A 27,700-nucleotide genomic window follows, 5' to 3' on the forward strand; every position below is an offset into this window, starting at 1 on the left:
TATTTCAGTTTACATTAAAAGGTTAAAGACATATAGATTTTCAAATTAAATTTAATAAAGAACATTGTTTTGTCTCTTCTTTTTTCTGATTGCGATTAGGCGGTTCGTTAACCCGGTATCCCGTTCTTCTGTATGTTCAGAATCGCAATTTTGGGGGTTGTAACTTATTTTAAATGTTATGCTCATGTTATGTTATGCCGCACAAACGTTAGCAAATCTTGCCATTTTTGTAAGGTATCCTCTCTTGAAACATCCTGAAATTCTCAACCGTCTTTTTAAGATTCCAATGCTTCTACAACAAAAATTTTGTTAATAAGGTTTCGGATCTTTTTTTATACCTACGCTATTGCTACGATCTCTTAACTATTTCCGCACTATTTTTTTTATTCCAATCATTTCGCTGAAGCTCAATTAGCTTTTGTAAGTTTATTAAAAATTTGCAACAGGACAGAACAAGAAAGATTGAAGAGGAAATTGAATCTATGAGCAGGGAAAGCATATCGATTGCTGCGGGCCATCAAATCAAGCGGAACCGCCGGTCAGAACTTCTGAGATGTGCATGTTTGAACGTTGTACGTAAAGATCACGGGCGAGGTAGTAGTGGTGGCCTAGTCTTCATTTTGCGCCACACCGTGTAATATCGTGTTATCTACAGCGACATCGATCGCAGAGTTACTGCCATAGAATGTCAAGCTATAGCTATTTGGTGAGGCACTGTCGAGTTTAAAATATTTAATATACATTTATATCCCCGTTAGTTGTTGTCCTACAGTATATCACTCGAACATAGGCTACTTCGTGGTGAAAATCGTATCGCGACTATAACGCGCAAAACAATCTTTGGCACTCCTACCTGTCAAAAGATCGTAACAGAAAGGAGCTGGCGGAATGGGTGGACGAATCGACATTCTGCACCATGAATGACGAAGTCCCCACCAGAATTATGGGCAGCAGTATAACCCTGCGACCTATGCTAACCCTCGCATCAGACCATCTGCCCATAACAACAACAATTTCTAAAAAGTATTTGAATCCATCAATCAAAGTCAGCTGATTTTATGATTCAAAAGTAAAATTTTCAGATATGCCAACCAATGAAAAAGAGTTTTTTGATAATAGATTAAGATTATAACTGAACTCGAATAGATTGTAAATAACAAAATCATCAAAATGTAAACAGAAAATTCCTGAGAAAAACAACACTCAACTAATTTTGACATTCTGGAAACACACAATTAAATCATGCTTTGGTTTAATTTCTTCTTCTTTATTGGCGTAGACACCGCTTACGCGATTATAACCGAGTTAACAACATGACCTAGCCAGCGTAGCCGCTGTCTTTTAATTCGCTGGACTATGTCAATGTCGTCGTATATCTCATACAGCTCATCGTTCCATCGAATGCGATATTCGTCGTGGCCAATGCGCAAAGGACTATAAATCTTTCTCTCGAAAATTCGCAAGGTCGACTCACCAATTGTTGTTGTCATCGTCCAAGCCTCTGTACCATACAGCAGGACAGGAATACTAAGTGACTTATAGAGTTCGGCTTTTGTTCGTCAAAAGAGGAGTTTACTTCTCAATTGCCTACTCAGTCCGAAGTAGCACCTGTTGGCAAGCACCTGTTGGCCTACTCAGTCCGAAGTAGCACCTGTTGGCAAGAATAATCCTGCGTTGAATTTCCGGGCTGACATTGTTGGTGGTGTTTATACTGGTTCCCAAATGTACGAAACTATCTACAACTTCAAAGTTATGACTGTCAACAGAGACGTGAGCGCCAAGTCGCAAGTGCGACGACTGTTTGATATCGTTCACTACCAGAGCTGTTTGCTTTGCTTCCTGGAGAAAACAGAACTAACGGCGCGGATGTTGAGGCCGATGATATCAACATCATCGGCATACGCCAGCACCTCTACACTCTTATAAAAGATTGTACCTGCTCGATTAAGTTCTGCAGCTCGAATAATTTTCTCCAGCAGCAGATTACAGAAGTCGCCCGATAGGGAGTCGCCTTATCTGAAACCTCGTTTGGTATCCAACGGCTTGGAGAGGTCCTTCTCGATCCCGGAGCTTTTGGTGTTGTTTTTTTAGTTTAGCGGGATACCAAATTCAGACATCGTGGCATAAAGGCAGCTTCTTTTCGTGCTGTGGAAAGCAGTCTTGAAACCGACGAAGAGGTGGTGTGTGTCGATTCTCCTTTCACGGATCTTTTCCAAAATTTGGCGCATGGTGAATATCTGGTCGGTTGTTGATTTTACAGGTCTAAAGCCACACTGGTAAGGTCCAATCAGTTTGTTGACGGTGGGCTTTAATCTTTCACACAATACGCTCGGTAGCACCTTATACGCGATATTGAGGAGGCTTATCCCACGGTAGTTGGCGCAGATTGGGGGTCTACCTTTTTGTGAATTGTTGTTGTTTTAACGGGATACTAATCCCCGTTCGGGTGGTAAGGATCATTTGTGTTGTCGTCGACGTCATCTAACAACGGTAGACCCAGGAAACGTGCTGTTTCGACGGGGTCGGAGCAGAGCGAGGAGGGTGTTAGAAGTGTGGGGTTCGTAGGGCATGCAAAGAGGTGGTCAGAGTCATGCGGAGACTCGTTGCATCCAGGACATACATTTGGTGTGTCAAGGTCTATTCTGGATAAGTAGGAGTTTAACCCGCTACAGTATCCAGAACGAAGTTGGGCAAGGGCTTAAATTCCAGTCGTTGGGCATGCTTTCGTCCGACCATATTGCTGATGCATGCTCCTTATCAGTTTTTCGCCGACGTGTTTGAATAGCTCGGCCGGCAATCCATCGCCCCCGTCGCTTTGTTGTTCTTCAGGCGGGTAATTGCTATTCGAACTTCTTCATGGTCGGGCAACGGAACGTCTGCTTCATCGTCATTGAGTGGGGAATAGGGTTCGCCTTCTTTTGGCGTTATACGTTCACTGCCATTCAGCAGGCTGGAGAAGTGTTTCCTCCATAATTAAAGGATGCTCTGGGCATCTTTGACTAGATCACCTTTGGGGGTTCTACAAGAGTATGCTCCGGTCTTGAAACTTTCTGTAAGTCGCCCATTTTTTCGTAGAATTTTCGAGCATTACTAGTGTCCAAAGCATTACGAAATGCCGTCCCACAGTTCTCTTATACCGAGTTGTTGACGAGTGCAGAGAGCAGGAGTCATCTAACGGGAGGCCAAAGAAACGTGCTATTTCGACAGGGTCGGACCAAAGGGAGGGGGGTGTTAGATGAGTGGGGTTTGTAGGACATGCAAAGAGGTGGCCAGTATCATGAGGGGACTCGGTGCATGCAGGACATACGTTGGGTATGTCTGGGTCAATTCTGGATAAGTAGGAGTTTAACCTGCTACAATATCCAGAACGAAGTTGCGCTAGGGTCACTCGCGTTTCTCGCGGCAACTGTAGCTCTTCGTCTGCGATAGGTGGTGGTTTGCTCCAAGAACGCCATTCATGGGAAGGGAGTCGGTGAAGGTGTTGATGGCTCCACTGTGAACGGCGGTCAGTACCTGTCGAAAGTCAGTTGCGTCCGAAGTCCGGTCGGCGTACTGTACCACGTAGTTGAGGAAAGACCTTTTGATTCTCCTAGGAGGCGGTTCAGCTCCAAGCAGATGGCTACAAGGGCGATTCTTACGGAAACATCCTAGCAGGAACTGCCTGGAGAGGAGTTCATTATGCTTCTTTACAGGGAGCATGAGCGTCTCATGTGGAGGTGTTCAATGGGAGACAGGCATCCCGTCGTGGTCCGGAGTGCAGTATTCTGGCAGGTCTGAAGTTTCCTCATCTGCGTCTCATGTGGAGGTGTTCAATGGGAGACAGGCATCCCGTCGTGGTCCGGAGTGCAGTATTCTGGCAGGCCTGAAGTTTCCTCATCTGCGTACCACAGCATCCAGGCGATCATATTGGTGCTGCGTAGTTGAGGACCTGTCGACCGATTGTCTTGTAAGTTGCCAACAACGTTTCTTTGTCTTTTCCCCATGTGCTGCCGGCTAGCGACTTGAGGATTTTGTTGCGGCTCTGTACCTTGGCGATAATCGCGGTCGCATGGGGAGAGAAGGAGCATAGACTATCGAGGGTTACGCCTAACATCTTAGGGTTATTGACAGTCAGAATTTTGACGCCATCGATTGCAATATTAAGTTCAAGTCTATACTCCTTCGTCCAGTTTGTAAATATAGTAGCTGGGGATTTGGTGGGGAAAGTGTGAGGTTTCGTGCATTGAGGAAACGAGAAAGGTTGGAGAGGTAGTTGTTTACCTTCGAACACATGCCATCGATTCCATTGCCCGATGTCAATATTGTGCAGTCATCTGCGTACGAGGTTATGGAAACCCCCTCTGGTGGTTGCGGGAGTTTCGAGATATACACCCTGCGGAATCCCCTGTTAAATTCTTTTCAGTTTGGATGTTTCACCTCGAAATAGTGCGGATGACTGACGACCGCTCAGATAGTTCATGGTCTACCTCTTTAACCCTGGAGGAAGCGTAGTTTTTTCTATGTCCTGCAATAGCGTTGTGTCGTTGACTGTCTCAAAGGCTTTTGACAAGTCCAACGCTACGAGGATCGTTCTCTCACAGGGTGGTTTCTGGTTGAGCCCACGGATTATCTGGGCGTTTATGACGCTAAGTGTTGTAGTGGTGATGTGCACTTTTCGGAATCCATGCTGGTGACTTGATTTACCATACGCCGAATCTCCAAATTGAGATCCCTTATTCGGGGATCACCGGGGTCGGCATGGCGTAAGGTGTCGCGCTCGTTAGCTAAAACAGCTAGTTCGGCTGGGAAAATGGGGCGGATTTCCGCTACTCTTCTAGCCGGGATGAAACGAGTGATAGCTGCTGCGATCACCTTGCGCAATTGACGTTCGTCAACGCATACGTCCGTAGGAATGGGTAGAGCGTTGAAGGTGCTCTCAGTAAATTCCGTGAAGCCGACCCAATTAGCTTTGGTACGGTTGTCCACAGAAACGAAATCAGTAGGCTTCACGATCGAGATAATTATCGGCTGATGGTCTGATCCGAGAGTTAGCATAGTTATGCTATTTATCTGACCACCACTGGCAATGGTAATATCAAGCGAGCTATTACAGGTGCCCATGACTCTGGTGGGGGCTTCGTCATTCATTGTGCAGAATGTCGAATCGTCAATCTGTTCCGCCAGCTCCATCCCCCTACGATCATTTCACGGCAGGAATGCCACAGATCGTGTTGCGCGTTAAAGGTGCCTAGTACCAAACGGTTTTCACCACGAAGTAGCGCACCTGAATTCGGGTGATATCCTGTAGGGCAACATGTAACTGGGGGGATGTATATATTAAATATTTCGAGCTCGACATCGCCTGACGGGATAGCTATATCCCTGGAGTCGATGTCTTCATCGATTAGACGATACTGCACGGTGTTGTGCAATATGAAGGCTAGGCCAACACCACTATCTCGCTCGCAATCTTTACGTATAACGTTGAAACTGACACAACTCAGAAGATCTGAGCGGCTGTTTAGCTTGGTTTCTTGGACCGCAGCTATCGATACACGTTCCCGTTCATAAGTGCAACTATCTCCTCGATCTTGCTCTGGAGTCCGTTGCAGTTGAATTGAAGAATTCGGGTTTGTCGCGTGTGTCCGTGGGTGATCCTGGGGGTGAGGGAGTGGCGTGTTGGTGTTGTTTGTTGCAGTGTTGGTTTGTGACGCCACTGTTGTGAGTTGCGGCGGCAGACTCCTGTAGCATGGGGCAACGTAGGATTCACTCCACTCACGTGTAGTGCGCAGGCGGGAACACGTCGGGAAGTGACACCAGCCAGTACAGGAATTGCATTTAACTGATGTGACATTCCGGCGTATGACGGTCTGACACACGGAACAGACTGTGCGAGGAACCAAGAGTTGCTGATTGGTTCTCGCACGAGGATTGGAGCGGGGTGAAGGTTGGGGCAGGGAACAGACAAGTCAGAATGGGAGCTATGTTGCCTGTTTGAGCTCCTGACCGCTCCTGGCCTCTGTTGGCCACTCAGGTTGAGTGGCGGCGCGGCACTCGAACTATGTACAGATTGCACAGCCGTAGAGGCTTGTGTCGCAGTATTGCGCAGGCGACATGGCGCCACGTAACGCGTGGTCCACTCCCTGTGAGTCTTAAGGCCTGAGCAGGCCTTAAGATGGCTCCATCCATTGCATGTATTACACTTCACCGAGGTGGAGTTTGGATGGAGCCTTTTTGCGCATACGCAGCAGAAAAATTCCTCCGGGCCCGGGTTGGACTCAATGCCAGCATGAGTCAGGAGGATACGGAGCAACCCTGCTGCAACGCGTTGCTCCAATGACGACAATCACAAATTAGTACTCACCGATCCAAACGGGGTTAGATCGCCGAAAAAAAAGCCCTTGGTCCGATAAAATCCGAGTCAATTCCGGTGCGTAGAACCGGCTGTCGAGCATAGGTGTCCGTGGGCGCTGCCCTTCCATCGTCACGCCTTGCGGTCAAGGTTGCATTAACCGGGCCACGGCTGCTAGTTCCGCTGCCCAGCGCGCGAGTTGACACATTCCTGTCACCTCCTTTGCTCGGGATACGTTGCTCCTGGCCATAGCCTCCGCTACCTCGGGAGTCTTCCCATCCTGGAGGTAGCGCAGGTACCATTTTATGCTGGCCCCGCTCATACCCTTCCTGTGCGGGTTTTCACACCCGCCGGGTTTGCCAGCTTCTGGGAGAGGGCGTTGCCCACCTTTTTTGTATTTTCGCGTGATTATGGGTTAGTTCGTAAACGCAGTAATTTTGTGCAACCCTGCTGCATTCTTGCCGGCTGTGGTTGCTACTGCACAATCAGCTGATTCTACTGCCTTGCCATTGCGGTTGTGCTGCGAAGAATTTTTTCGCATTTACGAACGCCAGAGAAATGGAATTTTTAATTAACGCAATTATTGATAACCAGGAAACTCAGAGTGAGAATATTTTATTGAATTACAATAAAAAAGGATTAAACAAGTAAAGAGAAGAAATCTTTTACTAAAAAGTGATTTAAAAAAGAAAAGGTCCGTACCAAAAGTGAACAATTACCTGGATATAATAAAAAACTATCCAGAGGATGTATTTCAATCGCATTTTCGGATGACGCGATCAACTTTTATGGTAAGCTTAACTTTTAGTTGTTGAATTTGATATGTATGTAATGTGCTACTTTGTGTTTTAGATATTGCGAAACTCTATCCAACCATATTGAACCAGATCATTGCGCGGCCGGTTGGGGCATTCCCTTGAAATGTGCCTTTATGTAACGCTGTGGAAATTGGGTAACAGCAACGTCACGTTTCGCGAGCTTAGTGACCGGTTTGGTGTTGCGAAGGGAACCACGCATAAAATATTTTTTAATGTTATTAAAATGATTTCTTCATTAAAAAATGAAATAATATGGCCTTCTGCTGTTAAACAAAGGCAAGTAATGGAACATTTCGAAAGGAGTCGATGCAATCCTTTTCCATTTGTTGTGGGATGTGTAGATGGGACGCATTTCAACATCTCGCTTCCAAAAAATGATGCGATTAGTTACTACAACCGAAAAGGAAATCATACAATTATTTTGCAGGTGTATTTAAGCTTCAGTTTTATCAACACAAAATTTCTGCTAACTCTTATGTTTAGGCCATATGTGACAGTAAATTTCGCTTTCTGGATGTATTTATTGGATGTCCAGGCAGTTTCCATGATGCTCATGTATGGAAAACTAGCCCTATTTATAAAGGAATTATTTCCGGTGAAGTGGAACTTGCTGAAAATGCCGTCATTTTAGGAGATTCTGCCTATCCTTTATCAAAATTCCTGCTCACACCTTACAGAGATAATGGGCATTTAAGATCGGAAGAAAGAAAGTTTAATTACTGCTTAAGCTCAACTCGTGTTTTTATCGAGCAGTCGTATGGGATTTTGAAACAAAAGTTTAAAATACTATATTATATAAACTTTAGGTCAGTCAAAAAAGCATCAATGGTAATATTTGCCTGTACAATATTGCACAACTTTAACCGAAAATAATAACGTCATAAATGAAGAAAATGAAAATCACCTTAGTACTTCACTGGCACCTCAAGAAAATGACGATTTAGATGGAATTGCTATAAGGCGCAATTTGACAACGTTGTTTTGTTCTTAAATAAATATAAGTAAAATACTTATGAGTGGAATCCATTGTGTTTTATTTGTGTACTAATTAACAACTTAAAATTATTCGTTAGTAAAAATAAAAAAAACTCTAATTACTCTGTTTTACAGCCATATTCATATTTAAGACTAAATACTATCATCTTATCTGTCTAAAAACTTTTGAAGCATATCTCTAAGGCTAGCCATGGTTTGTATTCTGTCGCGCTCTATTTGCATCTTTTCCCGTTCAAGCTCTATAATCTGATCGTGCCTTTCCTTTTCATTTTTAGCTTCTTCCTTAAGGAATTCCAGAGACTCATTGGCACTGGTTGTCCTACGTCTTCTGCCGAGATTGGTCGATGTTGTTTTGTTCGAGGTTCCTGGAGAGTCATTCGAAACCCCAATATCTTCCACCACATTGGAAGCATCCCTTGTACTTGGCAGTGACAAAGACGAATACAAATTCTCAGGAGGCGTACTAATGGAATGTCTAGTTCCATACACATCGTCAAATTCTTCAAAAAACTCCCAAGCACTTGCAGCACGCCCTGTTAAGCTATTTCGCTTTTTAATTCTTTTATATGTGCAGAAGAGATTCACAAATTTACGGGAAATCTGATCCCGTGATAAATTAAATTCTGGAACTTTTTCTTTAATTATTTCAAGAATTCTCCCCCACAGGAATGATTTTTTTTCCTTCCTTCCTGGAATTCCGACTCCATGTCCAGCCTTGTTCGTATTAAAATTTTTATATAATTTGCTGGAAATTCGTGGGATCTAAATGTAAATAAGGCCTCTTATTATTATATAATCATATTAATAATTAAAGACATATGTAGAATTAGAAATCAATTTACTCACTCTTCCATTTCGCCTTTGGTTCTACGCAGTTTCAAAAAAATTACTGCAATGGCTGCGACAATTTGCCGAAGTGCTGCAAACTGCATGCATTAAAAAACTTTTGACGAAGAGCAGTATTGCCGCAGGTTTTTTTGACGAACGCGTTGCCACTGCAAATATGCAGTGCTACCAAGTTACTGCGTTTACGAACTAACCCTATTTTTTCTGTATTAACAACAATAAAAAAAATACTTTCCAAAATTTTTCAAGCTATAATTGGGGTGTGAACACTTTTTCCTTATAGGTACATACTAAAGGGCTGCATGAATACGCAAAAAACAAACTTTGAGTCACTGTCCAAAAATTTCAACTCGCACTCACTCACACAACGTAAAAATGAATTCTCATGTTTGGGTAAAATAAGGACCGAGTCTCATTAGTGAGAACAACAACGAGTTCGCTCAACTCATAGCACTCTCACAAGTAACGTTCCACTTTCAGTAGAATTGGTCTACCAAAGCATTTCATTCTGTTGGTGTGAATTAATTCTGTACAAGAAGGATGTTGGATGAGTGAATGATGTTCGTGTGAATTAATAACTGTTAACTCGAGTTATTGTAGTTGCACGACTAGAAATAAGTATGTAAATACGCATAGATAATTACATACGAATGTGAATAAAAAAATGTTTCCAATATTAAATTTTATTGCAATTTTTCATGAAGTTTATTTAGGGATTAATAGATTTAACAAAATATTATAAAAAATAAAAATATTTTAGAACTAAAACCTGTCCTTTGGAACAATTGAAAAAAAAGCTCTTTTTAAATCACAAAATACATACAAATTTTAGTTCCAAAGTATCACATTTTTATTAGTTACATTCGCGTTTATTTCCAGTCCAATTAAACTGTCGATAAATCGTAAAAAAAAAACATTAGGGAAAACCAAAAAACATACGTACGTGCGACATACGAGTAATTTTTTATCGAGAAACTTATTTATCATGAAATGAAATTGTAATGAAAAGCATCAAATACCATACATGGATACATATGTATTTTTTTATGTATTCTAAACTATAAAATAAAAAAGAAATTCACTTATTCAACAAAAAAATATACACATAATTCTTGTATTAAAAAATAAAATGTAAAGCCCTTCAGTCTCATATAACTTAAAAAAATTGCGCTATTAAAAACTTAAACAAAAAAGAAGCAATTCATTTATCTAACAAAAATATAAAATATATACATAATTCATTTATTTAAAAAAAATGTGTAACACATTCACCAGTCTTTTTGAACTTAAAAATTTTATTTAAAAAATTAATGATGAAATTTAGAAAAGATAATTATCAAATTCGTTTTCAATGTTGCACATGTGTTTCCTATTAGTTTAAACTCTAGAAATAATTAATTAATTCACATATTCGTATGTAAAAACATGATTTTTCCTACAGTAACAGGGTTAGACCCAATAACACAACGCTTTTCAGAAAGTAAATTTTTGGCATTTGAGAATATTCTCTCAGACGAGGCACTACTAGCCGGTGTTGCTAAGATTTTTAAACTCAATTTAAAAAGTAACGGAAATTTAAGTTTATTTAATTCCCACCATTGTAAAACATCAAAATTGTCGTGCATTACTTCGTTAACATTTTCGTATAATAGTAATTCATTTTGAAATCGATCAAGATTATTTGTTGGATTTGAAGGCTGAAGAAATCCTGAGAAAAGTTGTTCCTTATTATTTGAGAGAGAATTTAATTGACTACTTTCGTTATTGCTTTGATCTTGCTCAACAATCAATGCTTCTAGCATGTTTTTGCAATGTCGTTTTATATAATTTTTTTCTTCATTTGTAAATTGTAACAATTTATTAGTCGGTGGAAACAAAAACAAAGCAATTTTGCGAAAAATTGTTAAGTTTTTAATTACGACATCATTTATCAATGTGCTGAGTTTAATTTTTAACGATTTTATGCATTCTGAATCATCATCGCTATTTGTTTCACATATTCGTTTTAAAAAGTAAACATGCACAATAACTAAATTTAAAGTAGGGTAGTTATCTCCTTCTAATTCTTTTGATGTTTCTTCGAACTTTTTCAAAATATTTATTATATCTGTTAAAGTATTTAAGCTGATGTTACTTATTCTATGGGTGTGACTTTTTATATGTAAAGTGTTTATAATATCGATCCAATTGCTTTGAACAGATTGCAATAAATAATAGATTGAGTTCCATCTAGTTACAGAAAAACTTTTTAGTGTGTTTTTTAGTTGTGCATTAGCTCCAGCAATAAGCTTCATTCCAATTTTTCCGCTTTTTATATAGTGAATAGTCATAGACAAAAACGATTGTTTTAAATAATTATCGGTCCATAAATCTGAAGTAAGTCCAAAGGTACTAAGTTCAGTTAGTTCTAATTTGAAGGAATCGTGGGCTATATTGTATAGATTGTCTATGTTTCTGGATATCGTTGTTGGATGAGGTAATAGTTGATCAGTATCTACGTTCGACCCATACTTAGCTCCAATTGAAAGTATTAGATCTGTATATTTTTTTCAGTCCTGCATCTTCGATCATCTTGAATGGTCTGCAATTTTTAGTGACCCATTCAGCGAACGTATCAGCAACATTTTTTTTTTTGTGTCCTTGTCCACTAATATCTTTGGGTTATCCGAACGGTTTTTTAAATTTTTATAGCATTTATGTTTCACAAGGTTAGACGTGCTATTCATAAACTTAAAAACGCTGTTACAATTTTTGCATGCAACAACATCTCTTACTAAACTGCCACTATTTTCAACCTTGCCAAAAATTTCCCAAACCTTGCTTTTCCCAGCTTCAATAACCACTGTATATTTCCCTTTCACTATATTATCCTTAATTTCATTAAGCTGCTGCCTTAGTACAGGCGTCGACTTGGTTGACGATGCAGATTCATCTAATGTTACCTATTTTTGTAAAACAGAGACACAGGTGTAAATTGTATTACTACATGACAAAAATTAGCAAACAATTGCACTGAATTTCGCGGTCAATTACTTACATCCATTATTTTTGATGAAAAATACGAAATATTAAAATAAAGATCTGCCAAAACTATTTTACCCCCTTTTATCTCCGTATACACAAAACAAATGACGAATTTAAATATTTAATAAACTGTCTCGGTTAAGCGTCTACGGCCAGTACAATGCAGGCAAACATATTGTGGGGAAAACCCTTCCGTTTATCTTCTCTATTTGCTTGCTTAGCTGAACACTATGGGTGCACACTGTGGGTGCACTGTTAAAAGAATGAGACAAACAATGAATTCACATAACAATAAGTGACGATCACACACTATTCCACTACTAAGCGAACGCTAACGCTTTGCATTCACTGCTGGTTGATGATATGAGTGTGAGTTGGGTTTGTTTATGAGATGAATGAGCTGAGTCTACCTGCTAGCGATAAACAACAACTCACAATGTCTTCTCTGTATCTGCATTCACATAATTCCAACTCAGCGTCGGCGCTTAACTCGAGTTATGAGATGAATTCATTCTCTGTTGCATTCATAGTGTGAATTAATTCTTGCAACCCTTTAGTACAATATATAATATGTGATTTATATTTAATATATTATTTATATTTAATATATATATTTATATTTCACAAGGACGGCCCAAAGTCTGAGGTCGTTAACTATAGGTCAGTTTGTATCCAATCAGCTTTGGCCAAGCTTTTCGAGAAGATAGTTCTTCCACAACTCACTGCATTCTTCACAAATATCACCAACCAGCAGCATGGTTTCGACGGCGAAAGGTCGACTTCCTCCAACCTGTTTATCTACGTAAATTATCTACTAGATGCCCTAAACAATGGCCACTCAGCTCACACCATTTACACCGATTTCAGCAAAGCTTTTGACAGGTTGGATCATACTATTCTGCGAAACAAACTTAGAAGGTACGGTATATGCGGTAATGCACTGTGTTGAATTCAATCACATCTTACAGGAAAGCATTTCCAAGTCAAAGTAGATGGATGCCTATCTGCTAAGCATAATGTAACCTCCGGAGTACCTCAGGGGTCACATCTGGGGCCTATTCTCTTTAATATTTTCGTAAACGATATTGGCGATAACTTTCAATCAGAATTTTTGCTTTATGCAGACGATTTCAAGATCTTCAGAATGATAACCAGTGAGCAAGACCTTCGAGTTCTTCAGAATGACATAGACAAGCTTTCGTTGTGGTGCTGATTAAACAAATTGGACTTGAATGTCAGAAAATGTGTAACTGTATCCTACTCACGGTCACATATCAGAATACCAGCTAATTATTATCTAAATGATGAGTTGTTAAGTGAAGTGGATCATGTAAAGGACCTGGGTATCATCATAGACAATAAACTGACGTTTAGCAAGCATATTGAGAAGATCAATCTCCAGGATTTTAAAGTTCTGGGATTCATTACTAGAACTAGTAAGGATTTCATGAATCCCATCTCACTGTTACACCTTTATTCATCAATGGTTCTGCCAATTTTAGAATATGGCACTGTAATTTGGACGCCTTCTACCGATGTTGCCTGTAGTCGTATTGAAAAATACAATCAAAGCTTTGTAAATGTCTCGGCTATCGATATGGTATTCCTGGTGGTTACAACACAGTGCCTGATGTCTATAAACACTATAACATCAACAGCCTGCAAGAACGTCGTCAAGTAGCTGACATGATATTTTTCTTCAAAGTCGTGAACGGCTTTATCGATAAGCCAGACATCATCAGCAGTTTCGAATTCGCATTAGTGGGTCTCTCACTGAGACGTAATCGTCTCCGGAAGACTATGAAAACTACCAAGAGCTACGTTTTCAATGGTCCTCACAACCGTCTGGCCAGGCTCGTCAACTCATTACATAGTGATGTGGACTTCTATAGCGGATCACTCAGTGCCTTCATCCCGTATATCAAATCACGTCTACTGCAATATCCCTAGTCTCACCTTTTCCACTTTCTCCTTCTTAATTTGCTATTCTTACAATTTTTGATCAATTTATAGTTTTATTTATACTAGTATTAAATACTATTAATCCCTCCCTCTTAATTACATAACAAATATTATCACCCCTATCATGCATATCGACTTGGATTGAAATTTTCTCCGTTTGGCGACTTTGGTATCATGCGTTCCGTTCCCGTTCAGTTAAACTTCGAAATTTACAATTCTGCCAATCATGCATTTCGATCGTAGCTCCGTTCTGCTAAGTTGCAATTTTGTTGGCGGAGAACTTTTTGTGTTTTTATTTTGCTGCGAAAATTTTATTATTTGCGTGATTTTTTTTGCATTTTCTAAAAATGTAAGTAAAGCTTGTATTTAAAAGTTGTAAAACACACGATATTTCCTGTTTTTGCGCTCTAATTTTATTTTTTGATATGCTTTCAGGTCTAAAACAACAACACCAGAGTAATATGAAAAATTGGCAGATATGATGGAGAGTACGCTAGATATAGCCAACGGTTTCCACCAGCGTCCTAAAATTTACTTGCCGTCGTTTCTTCTGCAAACGTCTCTAGGACATACTTGAATGCGTCCTTATTCAGACGAAAGTTTTAAAGTTTTTTTTTGAATCTAAATAAGTAAACAAATTGTAAGAAAATTGTCTACTTTCACGTGCAATTACTTACAGCCCGTCATTCATCTGGAAGGGATCGCACATATCTCGTAATCTTCTCCTTTAAATTCTCACCCCAGCATTCTGAGATGCGCTGGTCTCCTCCTCAACCAGTAATATCGCCGCGGATAAAGATTCCATACTTACGTTTAATAAAAATAATAACAATATACAAATTTTACTTTTATTTATTTTCTTTGAACAGCAGTTTCACATATTTCAAGGCAAACAGCTGATTTCGAAAGAGTTATAGCTCTTCCTCTTCTTCTTTCAATCCAATTGCAACGCATGATACCTAATTTCGACTCCGGCGGAGCGTAGAGCGGGAACGTAATCGGAATGCATGATATAGGTGTATATAATTTTAAACTATATAGTTGTATAATGCCGTTTGGCGTATGTATACTTAAATAAATAAGTAAAATTGTATAATAATGTTATAAAATATATATCATATCGAGGTGAATTTCTCGTAGTACTCCTTTCAGTGTTGGCGTTCTTCATGCGCGCTTTAAAAAAATAACCCTGGTCGAGCCAATACCCAAGGTGACTGAAGTACTTTTGCGTAGTACTCCTTTTTGTGTTGGCGGCCTTCGACCGCGCTTTAAAAAAAATAACCCTGGTCGAGCCAATAACCAGGGTGACTGAAGTACTTTTGCGTAATACTCCTTTCTGTGTTGGCGGTCTTCGGCCGCGTTTTAAAAAAATAACCTTTATCGAGTCAACACTCAGGGTGACTGAAGTACTTTTGCGTAGTACTCTTTTAAAAATCTAACTATTTTATTACGTAATATTATTATTTAATATTACTAAGTTGTTTTTAAAATTTAAATGGGAACATATCCATATGCATGGAAATATTGTTTATACTCATTTTAATTTGAAATATGAAATTTTTATTAGAACTAAGATTGCTAAATAAAGAAAGAGTAATTATAGCGAAAAAAAGAAATTCCAGCGAATTGCCCATATTTGCTTATTATCATATGGCACCGCTCCAATTCGTCATAATTGTTGTTGTTGTTTCCACATACATAAATGATGCTCACTGCGAGTGTAAAAAGTAATTTTAAAACAAAGATTTCTTAGGTAAAAAAAAACTTAATTTTGTATAGTTTATTTAAATTATTTGATGTAAAAAATGTGCGTAAAGTGTGCTTAATGTGGTGAAATACCTTGCTGAAATATTCGTATATTTGAACTTTGAGTATCTCGTAAACTAAGCGTGTGCGGTACCTATAACCCTATATAATCAGAAGGACTTCCTCTTTCCAACAGTACCTTAACATTGCGGTGCCAAAGAAATTGTAACTGGGGCGTCCACGCCATTAGCAGAGTAGAAAACAGTACTACAAAAAAAAGTTTTACAGCACTTCAACTTTTTTTTTTTTAATACATTTTATTTGCAATCTATTTTAGTAAATAATAAGCAAATTTGATAACAAAACCATAATTTGACTTAAATTTTTGATCTTCCATGAAGCTGCTTATGCTGCTACTCCCCAAAAGAGGAATGAATTCTCGCCTCACAACTCATTTTACGTGTCTACAGAAATTAGAGCATTGATACAGAATAAAAGACGTTTACGGAAAAAATGGCAAATAAGCAGGAATCCAACTGACAAAACTATTTTAAATAAAGCCATAAAGGAGCTAAACGAAAAATTAGCTGATTTCAAAAATAAATCGATATCCGAATACAGTGGCACTCCAATATAACGAATGATATAATGTTGGGACCGTTCGTTAAACTGAAATATTCGTTATATCGGAAACGAAAACTAAATTAATATTGGTACATATATGTTTAAATATATATTTATTTATGAATTCATAAGCATTGGTTGAAATAAATACATATACAATGGAAAATGCATACAATAAAATTAATAAAAGTTGAAACGAAAACTAAATTAATATTGGTACATATATGTTTAAATATATATTTATTCATGAATTCATAAGCATTGGTTGAAATAAATACATATACAACGGAAAATGCATACAATAAAATTAATAAAAGTTGCATTTTATAACAAAAATATGAGCATTGTTCAACTGAAAAGAAATTTGTTATGCTCATTTGCTTTTGTGGGCGAGAAATTTTGAGATCCTGTGTCTTTTGATGTAGGCTTTTCAATAAAAATATCTTTTCCTGTTCCACGTTGTTTTCTTCAGACCATTTGATACACTTCTCAAAGCAGTCGATGGCATCAGGATGCTTTATTGGCGGCACAGCTACAACTGCAGCGGTATCACCTTCCTCTTCTTCCGAAATTTCTATACCTAGTTCATTTTCAGCACTCGGGTTCTCTTCTACAAGTACATTGTCTACACTGTTCCATGCTTCCAAATCATCTTTGTTGAAGTTTGATATTCGCCTTTCTTTAACGATTGTCGTCTCAATGTGCCAGCATGTGTACCTCTAACTTATCACTTTCCGGCAATTTTTTAAAATTGTGCAAACACTCGATTTTGGAATACCATATTTCACAGAGATTTCTTTCAGGGTTTTCCCCTTTTTATTTTCGTCAATTATTTTTAATTTGTCACCCAAGCAAAGCCGTTTCCGAATTGAAGGCATTTTTAAATAATTTATGCGATATCCACACTTTACCACTTTGAACTCGCAACTGAAATTTCGCGCAATGAACCGTGCATAAAAAAATAAATAGAATTCTTTAAAAAAATAGCTCAATAATAACAAGAACTAACGGGTATTTAACTGCCTGCATTGTTTTTGTTGTAATACAACCAAATCCAAATACAAACGCCATACATTCGTAATATCGAGTTCATCCAATTTCCAGCTTTCGTTATATAGAGTCATCAATGTATTGAAAAACAGCGTTTGTTATATTGAACATTCGTTATATCGGCGTTTGTTATACTGGAGCACCACTGTATATTGTAAGTTTAAACTATAGAAATAATGAAGACCATAAGATATGGAATGCTATAAAATACATAAAACGGCCTAAAAAAAGAAATGTACCTATCAAAGACAGTAACAACGTTTGGTGTAGAACAGATAAAAGTAAAGCAAATGCATTTAGTAAATACCTTGAAGCAACTTTCACGCCTTTTGATAACAGTGACAGGAACAATGATGCTGAAATATTAGAATTCCTTGACATTGCATGTCAAATGTATTTACCACTGAAGCATATTACACCCGCTGAAATACGAACTGAAATCGAGAAATTGTCTAACAAGAAAGCCCCAGGATATGACAAAATTGATGCCAAAGTAGCTAAATGCTTACCTAAAAAAAGAATTATGATGCTTACACTTATATATAATTCTATTTTAAGGCTTAACAGCACTTCAACTGAATTTTTTTTTTGACTATTGCTTTGAAAACCGTAATAAAGACCTAAATCTCGTGATTAGGTCGGAACATTGTATTAATCATTGGAGATATCGGAAACCTAAAATTTAAGCAGAAGGGGTTGTTGATATGTACGCCAATAATGAAAAACTGCGACACGTTACGATTATAGTTTATTCAATTTTCAGTCATTCTAACAAAGCGTTCCCCTTTTCATTCGTGGATAATTTTTTTTTATACTAAGTACAAATATGGAGGATGTAGTCATGTGTAGAAGTTCACGCAAGTGAGGAAAGTTCTCTGATCGCCATTCACTTGGGAGTGGCCAGAAACGATTCTTTTACATATGACTCAAGCAGCTCTCGACTTCCGGTCTTTGACCAAGTATCCTCTGGGTAGCCTAAGAACATCCGTTTGAAGGCGAGCTAAAGTGAGAAGGCGAAATATCCCCTACTTAGGGTTGTGCGCTGGGTTTGGGATCCGCCACGTAAAAAAACACCCCCAATGAAAAAGTGTAAACAGCCTCGGATGAGAGACCCCCCTTTTGATGACGACCATGGCAAACGAAATAAGGACTACGAATTAAGGGCATGCACCTGGAATGTCCGGTCCCTTAATTGGGAAGGTGCCGCTGCCCAGCTGGTTGATGTCCTCGTGAAAATAAAGGCTGACATCACCGCCGTCCAAGAAATGCGATCGACGGGACAAGGACAGAGACGAGTAGGTCCTTGTGGCATCTACTACAGTGGCCATATAAAGGAGCGCAAGTTTGGTGTTGGATTCGTGGTGGGAGAGAGACTCCGTCGCCGAGTACTATCATTCACTCCGGAGAATGAACGTCTAGCCACAATCCGCATCAAAGCGAGTTTCTTCAACATATCGCTGATTTGCGCCCACGCCTCGACGGAAGAGAAGGACGATGTGACCAAGGATGCTTTTTATGAGTGCTTGGAGCGCACTTATGAGAGATGCCCCCGCCACGATGTCAAAATCGTGCTTGGCGACTTCAATGCCAGGGTGGGTAAGAAAGGTATCTTTGGCACTACGGTCGGTAAACTCAGCCTCCTCATGGGCTGAGGCTGATCGACTTCGCCGGGGCCCGAAATATGGTTATCTGTAGTACTAGATTCCAGCATAAGAAGATACATCAAGCTACCGGGCTGTCTCCGGAACGAAAAACCTCCAACCAGATCGATCATGTTGTGATAGACGGAAGACGCGTCTCAAGTGTTTTAGATGTGCGTGCGCTCCGAGGTCCTAACATCGACTTGGACCACTATATTCAGCCCTATCACGCAATCCATCGTAGCGAAGCTACGAATACGCATAATTTGCTATCATTGAATTCATGTGAATTCGAAACTTTTGTTGCCAGACTTCATTTTGAATTTTGACATTTCGAAATCAGCTGTGTAGAAGAAAAAATTAAAATTTTGATTAATAAAAGTGAAATCGTTTATATTCAAATTGATTTTACGAACAAAAAATATGTATTCGCTAACGTTTTCATTTATGTTGCTTGAGGAAGAACGTGAGAGAAGTCGGCGTGATCTAAAAATTCACCGAAAATCACTGAGGGACAAGAGCAACTTTCGATGTGGACGAAACAATGTACAGTTCAAAAATCCACAAAAATTCATTGTTAAATTATTTTTCTAAAATAGATTTATTAAAAACTATCGCTTAAATAAGGCGGCCTTTACGTATGTTCTCGATGTTCTAGAGAGGAATGCAAGTTCTTCAAGATCGTCATCTATATCTTTACTTCATCGATTGTCTTCGGTTTTACGGTTTTTAGCTGAAGGAGGCTATCAGCATGGAGTGGGTAAAGACTTCGATATTCCAATGGCTCAGTCAACATTTTTTTGCATCTTAAAAGAAATATTGGGATTGCTTCAGTCCCATTTGTGCCCTCAGTGGATAAATCTCGAGTTAAGTATCGTTGAAAAAAGTGAAGCGAAAAAGTTTTTTTTCAGAAATACGGATTTCCAGGCGCGATTTTGTGTGTAGACGGGACACATATTAAAATCGCTGCTCCAACTAAAGATAAGTTTTTCTATTATAACCTCAAAGGACACTTTAGTATCAATGCCATGATTGTAAGTTTGGTGACAAATTCGCATTTCAAACATCTTAATCAATGTTTTGCAGATATGTATGTGACAATAAAATGAAAATACGTTATGTGAATGCTAAGTTTCTTGGCAGCAATCATGACTCTCACATACGGAAATTTATTTCTCCGTTAGCACAAACCTGTCGTACAAAAATTCCGCTAAACTTAAAAAATTTCCGTTCCGAGTGAATTCAGTGAACGCAACTTTACGAATTTCGAACTTACTTTCGGAACTATTCGAATTGCATGATAGCAGTTTCGTAACTTTCCCGAAAAAACACTCTACGATGGATTGCGTGGTAGGGCTGATTGTTGCAGCCGAAATTCGCACCCGCCTCTGTGCAGCAAAAACCGCACGCTAACAAACACAAGGAAGGTTCGACGTCGAGAAGCTACAATCACAACAGACAGCCGAACGATTTTCTACTCGGCTTGCACTCCTGCTCTCTGAGAGCACTCGTCAACAACTCGATATAAGGGAACTGTGGAACGGCATTTCAAACTCCTTACGTACAGCTGCAACCGAAACCATTGGTTTTCGAAAAGTGCAAAAGAACAGCTGGTACGTCGAGGAGTGCCGTGTCGCAGCGGAGAGAAAACAGGCTGCCTACCTCGCAACGTTACGATCAACCACAACACGTGCGGGATGGGATAGATACCAACAGTTGAAGAGGGAAGCGAAACGCATTTGTAGACAGAAAAAGAAAGAGGCCGAAATGCATGAAATGCATACGAAGAGCTTGATAAGCTGGCCGACAGGGGCAATGCTCGAAAATTCTACGAAAAAATGCGGCGGCTTACAGAAGGTTTCAAGACCGGAGCATACTCTTGTAGAACCCTCAAAGGTGATCTAGCCACCGATGCCCAGAGCATACTTAAATTATGGAGGGAACACTTTTCCAGCCTGCTGAATGGCAGTGAACGCATAACACCAGGAGAAGGCGAACCCGATACCCCAATCGATGACGATGGAGCAGGCGTTCCATTGCCCGACTATGAAGAAGTTCGAATAGCAATTGCCCGCCTGAAAAACAACAAAGCGGCAGGGGCCGATGGATTGCCGGCCGAGCTATTCAAACACGGCGGCGAAGAGCTGATAAGGTGCATGCATCAGCTTCTTTGCAAAATATGGTCGGACGAAAGTATGCCGAACTATTGGAATTTAAGTGTGCTATGCCCAATCCTTAAAAAAGGAGACCCCACAATCTGCGCCAACTACCGTGGGATTAGCCTCCTCAACATCGCATATAAGGTTCTGTCGAGCGTATTGTGTGAAAGATTAAAGCCCACCGTCAACAAACTGATTAGATCTTATCAGTGTGGCTTCAGACCTGGTAAATCAACAACGGAACAGATATTCACCATGCGCCAAATCTTGGAAAAGACCCGTGAAAGGAGAATCGACACTCACCACCTATTCGTCGAATTCAAAGCTGCTTTCGACAGCACGAAAAGGAGCTGCCTTTATGCCGCAATGTCTGAATTTGGTATCCCCGCAAAACTAATACGGCTGTGTAAACTAACGTTGAGCAACTCGAAAAGCTCCGTCAGGATCGGGAAGGACTTCTCCGAGCCGTTCGATACCAAACGAGGTTTCAGACAAGGCGACTCCCTATCGTGCGACTTTTTCAATCTGCTGCTGGAGAAAATTATTCGACCTGCAGAACTGAATCGAGTAGGTACAATCTTTTATAAGAGTGTACAGCTGCTGGCGCATGCCGATGATATTGATATCATCAGTCTCAACACCCGCGCCGTTAGTTCTGCTTTCTCCAGACTGAACAAGGAAGCAACGCAAATGGGTCTGGCAGTGAACGAGGGCAAGACGAAATATCTCCTGTCATCAAACAAACAGTCGTCGCACTCGCGACTTGACTCCCACGTCACTGTTGATAGTCATAACTTTGAAGTTGTAGATAATTTCGTCTATTTAGGAACCAGCATTAACACCACCAACAATGTCAGCCTGGAAATCCAACGCAGGATTACTCTTGCCAACAGGTGCTACTTCGGACTGAGTAGGCAATTGAAAAGTAAAGTCCTCTCTCGACGAAGCTAAGCTCTATAAGTCGCTCATAATTCCCGTCCTGCTATATGGTGCAGAGGCTTGGACGTTGACAACAACCGATGAGTCGACGTTGCGAGTTTTCGAGAAAAGTTCTGCGAAAGATTTATGGTCCTTTGCGCGTTGGCCATGGCGAATATCGAGATATACGACGACATTGACATAGTTCAGCGAATTAAAAGACAGCGGCTACGCTGGCTAGGTCATGTTGTCCGGATGGACGAAAACACTCCAGCTCTAAAAGTATTCGACGCAGTAGCAGTATCCGCCGCGGGAAGCAGAGGAAGAGGAAGACCTCCACTCCGTTGGTAGGACCAAGTGGAGAAGGACCTGGCTTCGCTTGGAATATCCAATTGGCGCCACGTAGCGAAAAGAAACGACTGGCGCGCTATTGTTGACTCGGCTATAATCGCGAGAGCGGTGTCTACGCCAGTAAAGAAGAAGTACAAATAAACCAATTTTAATTTATACTTTCCTTGCATTAAGTGGAAAATACCGTAGATTGAAAACCATATTTTGACATTTCGTACAAAAAATGTGCAAAACGTTGACCAACCATAAAATAAATTTGTTAAATAAAATTTGGTTATTTATTTAATTTTTCTCATCTCTAATACATTATGCTTTGACTGCATATTTCCTTGTGGGATATATGGATCGCTTACGTATCTCCTTTAGAGTTTTTCTATTTGCATCCCTAGGAGTCAAAGCTTTTCGAACGGCGCGAGTTCTCTTTTTTCTTAAGTCCAGAGGCTTGTATTTTTTATTTTTGAAGACTTTTCGAAGATTTTCCTTTTGCTTTTGATGCATTACAATATACACTCTTGCTATTGCTTTACGAACTACTCGGCTGCAAAATAGAAAAATATGTATGGTATAATTAAATATTTGCGTGGCTTTATTCTTGTGATTATTTCTGTAAATTAAAAATAGTACTACAATTGGAAAATATTCTGTGATTAGTAATATCTACATTTTCTCACTCTATTATGGATACAAATGGTTACTAAGGTAATCATCGGGGCTTTTGTGAAATCTGATAATTGTCGGAATCAGAATTGAAACCGACCAAAAAAAAAAAACAAATAGTAGTAGCTGTCATGAATTCAGATATTATTGGTTTGATATCACGACCCTTATTGGAAAGGGGAAGGATCGAACTTTTTAATAAACCCCCCCCCCCCTTCGCCTTCGGCCGCGCACTAAAAAAAATAACCCTGGTCGAGCGAATACCCGGGGTGACCGATGTACTTTCGTGTAGTACTCCTTTCTGCGTTGGGGGCCTTCGGCCGCGTTCTAAACAAATAACCCTGGTCGAGCGAATACCCGGGGTGACCGATGTACTTTCGTGTACTACTTTTTGCGTTGGCGGCCTTTGACCGCGCACAAAAAAAATAACCCTGGTCGAGCGAAAACCCGGGGTGACCGGTGTACTTTCGTGTAGTACTCCTTTCAGCGTTGGCGGCCTTTGGCCGCACTTTAATAAAATAACCCTGGCCGGTCCAACACCGGCTACGCCATCCACAGTATTTTAGCATTGAACACCTTTCCGCGTTCACTTCATACATTTATTGCTAAGTGGGTTTAATTTATTCCCTTTTGTTAGTGCTTTCTCGGTAATTTGACAGTTCAAATTAGGCAGTCATTTTGGTTTTTCGCATTATTGAACTCAATGCAGAAAAAGGTGTATTTTATGTAAAGATTTAGAAATAAATTAACAATCAATCAGTAATATAGGTGCGTGAAAACCGTGTGAAACCGATTTTTATAAAATATGTTTTAAAATAAAGTTTGATAATTTAAGCATACATGCGTGTTTAAAATTTTCAATTTGGTTCTCTCGTATAGGTACAGTGAGCCAAAATTAACCGGCACGATACTAAACTCAACCCTTTATTTCTATAGGGGAAACATAAGGGGTTGGGTTTAGTATCGCGCAAATCTTTAAATAATTTGAACTGTCAAATTGCCGAGAAAGCACGAACAAAAGGGAATAAATTAAACCCAGTTAGCAACAAATGTGGGAAGTGAACGCGAAAAGGTGTTCAGTGCTAAAATACTGTGGATGGCGTAGCCGGTGTTGGACCGGCCAGGGTTATTTTTTTAAAGCGCGGCCGAAGGCCGCCCACGCAAAAAGGAGTTCTAAGCGAAAAAAATTTGATACACCCCGGTGTTGGACCGACCAGGGTTATTTTTTTTGAAGCGCGGCCGAAGGCCGCCCACGCAAAAAGGAGTTCTATGCGAAAAAAATTTGATACACCCCGGTGTTGGACCGACCAGGGTTATTTTTTTTTGAAGCGCGGCCGAAGGCCGCCAACGCAGAAAGGAGTACTACACGAAAGTACATCGGTCACCCCGGGTATTCGCTCGACCAGGGTTATTTTTTTTGAAGCGCCGCCCACGCAAAAAGGAGTTCTATGCGAAAAAAATTTGATACACCCCGGTGTTGGACCGACCAGGGTTATTTTTTTTGAAGCGCGGCCGAAGGCCGCCAACGCAGAAAGGAGTACTACACGAAAGTACTTCGGTCACCCCGGGTATTCGCTCGACCAGGGTTATTTTTTTAGAGCGCGGCCGAAGGCCGCCAACGCAGAAAGGAGTACTACACGAAAGTACTTCGGTCACCCCGGATACCTTTGTATCATTCTTTATTTTGATTTCTTGTCCATACAAAAATGTTGGCTGGGTTGCATTGCTTTCAGTTTGTATGGAAAAATGAGCAAAAACACTGATTTTTGGTCATTTTCAAAGGGCTCCCTACAGGTCTATAGGGGGTCAAGGGGGGGGTTTATTAAAAAGTTCGATCCTTCCCCTTTCCAATGAGGGGGCGTGAGGGGGGGTAGGCCCCCCCTATTTTTCTCCATAAACGATACTAAACCGGCGCGATACTAAACATTTCCCAACATAAGTATAAAACACGAAATGTCTTAATTATCGAGTTTTTGGAAAAAAAAGTCCCGATATTTAAAGATACCAAAGTTACAAAACGTAATCAACGTAATTTAACACCAAAACAGGCGTCTTTATTCATTCTATAAATTTTATCTCTTAAAATCTTTCTTCAATTCGGAACTCACTCAAAACTTTAATAGGATTGCTTCCAAATGTATTAATTTACAAGTTTTGTCACATTAGTACACAGCTAATTCGAATTTTGGTTTAGCGTATGTTCAAAAAGACGAAAATCCAATCAGATTCTGTGACACCATTGAAAATCACGATTGGTTTGCAATTTTGTCTCCGATTCCACAACACCCCTGAATAAGTTTATAATAAACTTTGTTAAAATAAATTTGGTCTTAGAATATCATATTCCGAATTCGGGATTAAATGAGGTCCTCCATGTAAAAAATACATATTTACATATGTATGGATATAGCAGCACGAGACTTGTAAGTTTTGTAATATTTCCATTTAAAACCAAAAGTTCAGCAATTTTGAATACGCACTATTTAACATATATTGTCTATATATTCAATACCACTGCATTGGAGACACTCTTTTATGAGTTTATACACATTTAACCGTACATTCGGGATATGCTATTCTTGAGTTTTCCAAAATTTATAAAGATAACTTCTAAAACTAAAAGTAAAGCAAATATTATAGTGTTAAATTAATTACACGGATTTTAGGTACTTACATTTTCGAAAGCTTTGATGGGGCTCCCCCTGTAACTTTTGCGACGCGCAAGTTAAGAAGTTCATTTTTAAGCTCCTCCAACTGCTTCGTCAGCTCCTTTTTATCCTTTGTACGTAGTTCGGAACACTTCACTTTCACCTGGAATACCATACAAATTTTAGGAAAATTAGGCATTTAATAATAGCTGCAAAATTAAAATCAAACAATCATTTAAGTTTCAATAAAATTTCACACCAGATATAAGTGATGATATTGGATTAAAGAATCTAATAATCGAAGACATGCATACCATTTTGTAAGCCGTTCACATGAAAAAGACCGTCAGCAACCAATATGCTACGATAATATTAAAATTTATGTTTTCGATCGTTCAGCTTCGTGTAAGGTGCCATATTCAACGGCGTATTTTGATTTGCAATGGCGGCTACTCATTCCATATATATAAGTAGACCTTGATTTTTACTCAATCTCGATTCATATTAAAAAACTTTTATAAATAAAAAAAAATGGCATCCTGGAAGGGTTATCACGTGAATAATTTTAAACGTTTCGAAAATTTTGTATATCAATTCGCTATAGAACAGGACAAAATATTGAAAAACAAAACCTTGAAAATTTTGAAAACCGTACAGTTTCAATTAATTTTATATTTATATTTACATTCAATTAAAACAATTTTTAAACTATATAACATAAATTAAAAGTGAACAGTATATGTTTAAAATATATTTAAAATCGTAAAAATACGTACATTAAATAATTGAAATTTTACAGTTTAATCTCAAATATTTCGAAAACTATAAGTTTCCAGCGGCTATACCTATAATATATTTTATTCTTAAACTGGGGAATCTCCTTTATCCAACCAAACCACTTTTAAAATCACCCACCCTCCTAAAACCATGGAATGGTATACTAATGTCTTTTGGTCCAATGCTGTTTTTGTTTCTTCCGATATTTTGTAGAAAAACGGTACAAAAAGGAAACAAATTAGGAAGAAAATCATCTTTATTTCCTTAATAAATAGGACTTATTACGAATAAGTATAGGCGCGATGTATTTTGAACGTCTAGCATTCAATCGCTACCATTTGTTCTAATTTTGCAACAAGATCCTAATATCACAATAAATGTTCAACTTAAATATTCATCTTATCTGGACTTGGGCACGATTCCGATTACTTTGGCGGAGGGGTAAAAAAAACCGAATTTCCGTATAAATGGGGTATGTACGGATGGGGTAGCTTCTCCAGAGGAGGAATATCCAAAAATAATATAAAAATAACTAATATTTTTTAAAATATTCACGTTTAAAAATTCAAAAATTTGCACATGTTATTTCTCCATGTTTCACTAACTTTTTTCACGTTTTTTACTATGTATATTTAAATATACACTCTAAGCATTGAAAAAAACTCACATTTGACATTTATTTTGTAATTTTTAAACTAAATTTAGCAATTTAAAAATCACTTGTCAAATGTATGACTGGAAAGTTAAGAGTGCTTATATTTACGAGGAAAACCAGCATTGCCACACCTTAAAAACCAAAAGTGAAGGATTTTTCAGCGTTTCACAGCGTTTTCTTTGTTTGTACTTTCGAGTGATTCTTTTTTCTTTATTAACTATAAAAAAACTATAAAGAAGATTTTATTTTAAGTGATTTATATTTAATAAACACAGATAAGTAAAATCGTGTTATAATGTTATAATATTACGAGCTAATACCCGGGGTGACTGAAGTACTTTCGCGTAGTACTCCTTTCTGCGTTGGCGGCTTTCGGCCGCACTCTAAAAAAATAACCCTGGCCGAGCGAATACCCGGGGTGACTGAAGTACTTTCGTGTAGTACTCCTTTCTGCGTTAAAAATAAAAAAGTGTATTGACTTTTTGTTATAAAGTGGTT

The 27,700-nt window shown here is 39.1% G+C and overlaps 3 protein-coding genes across 3 annotated transcripts in view; 1 reads left to right on the forward strand and 2 right to left on the reverse strand.

Moving 5' to 3' along the window:
- The window catches only part of LOC125778134 (uncharacterized), a 171,888-nt gene that overhangs the window by 56,277 nt on the left and 87,911 nt on the right, over positions 1 to 27,700 (forward strand). The gene's annotated exons all lie outside the window — the stretch shown is intronic.
- LOC125778154 (uncharacterized) lies at positions 1,492 to 5,475 on the reverse strand. The gene has a single exon (XM_049454735.1). The coding sequence runs from the start codon at positions 5,167 to 5,169 to the stop codon at positions 4,618 to 4,620; it is 552 nt and encodes a 183-aa protein (XP_049310692.1). The 5' UTR covers positions 5,170 to 5,475; the 3' UTR covers positions 1,492 to 4,617.
- Positions 22,730 to 26,230, reverse strand: LOC125778157 (60S ribosomal protein L35). The gene is made up of 3 exons (XM_049454742.1): positions 26,085 to 26,230; positions 25,797 to 25,933; positions 22,730 to 23,003 (listed from the first exon to the last, which is right to left on the reverse strand). Exons 1-3 carry the CDS (start codon positions 26,085 to 26,087, stop codon positions 22,772 to 22,774), a joined length of 372 nt encoding a protein of 123 aa, XP_049310699.1. The 5' UTR covers positions 26,088 to 26,230; the 3' UTR covers positions 22,730 to 22,771.

Source organism: Bactrocera dorsalis, chromosome 4 (assembly GCF_023373825.1).
Source record: "Bactrocera dorsalis isolate Fly_Bdor chromosome 4, ASM2337382v1, whole genome shotgun sequence".
NCBI classification, from domain to species: domain Eukaryota; kingdom Metazoa; phylum Arthropoda; class Insecta; order Diptera; family Tephritidae; genus Bactrocera; species Bactrocera dorsalis.

Coding starts and splice junctions, on each gene's coding strand:
- LOC125778154 (XM_049454735.1), bottom strand. CDS start 5,169: ATGGAGCTGGCGGAACAGATTGACGATTCGACATTCTGCACAATGAAT.
- LOC125778157 (XM_049454742.1), bottom strand. Junction 23,004..25,796: donor CCATCAAAGCTTTCGAAAAT/GTAAGTACCTAA, acceptor TCTATTTTGCAG/CCGAGTAGTTCGTAAAGCAA.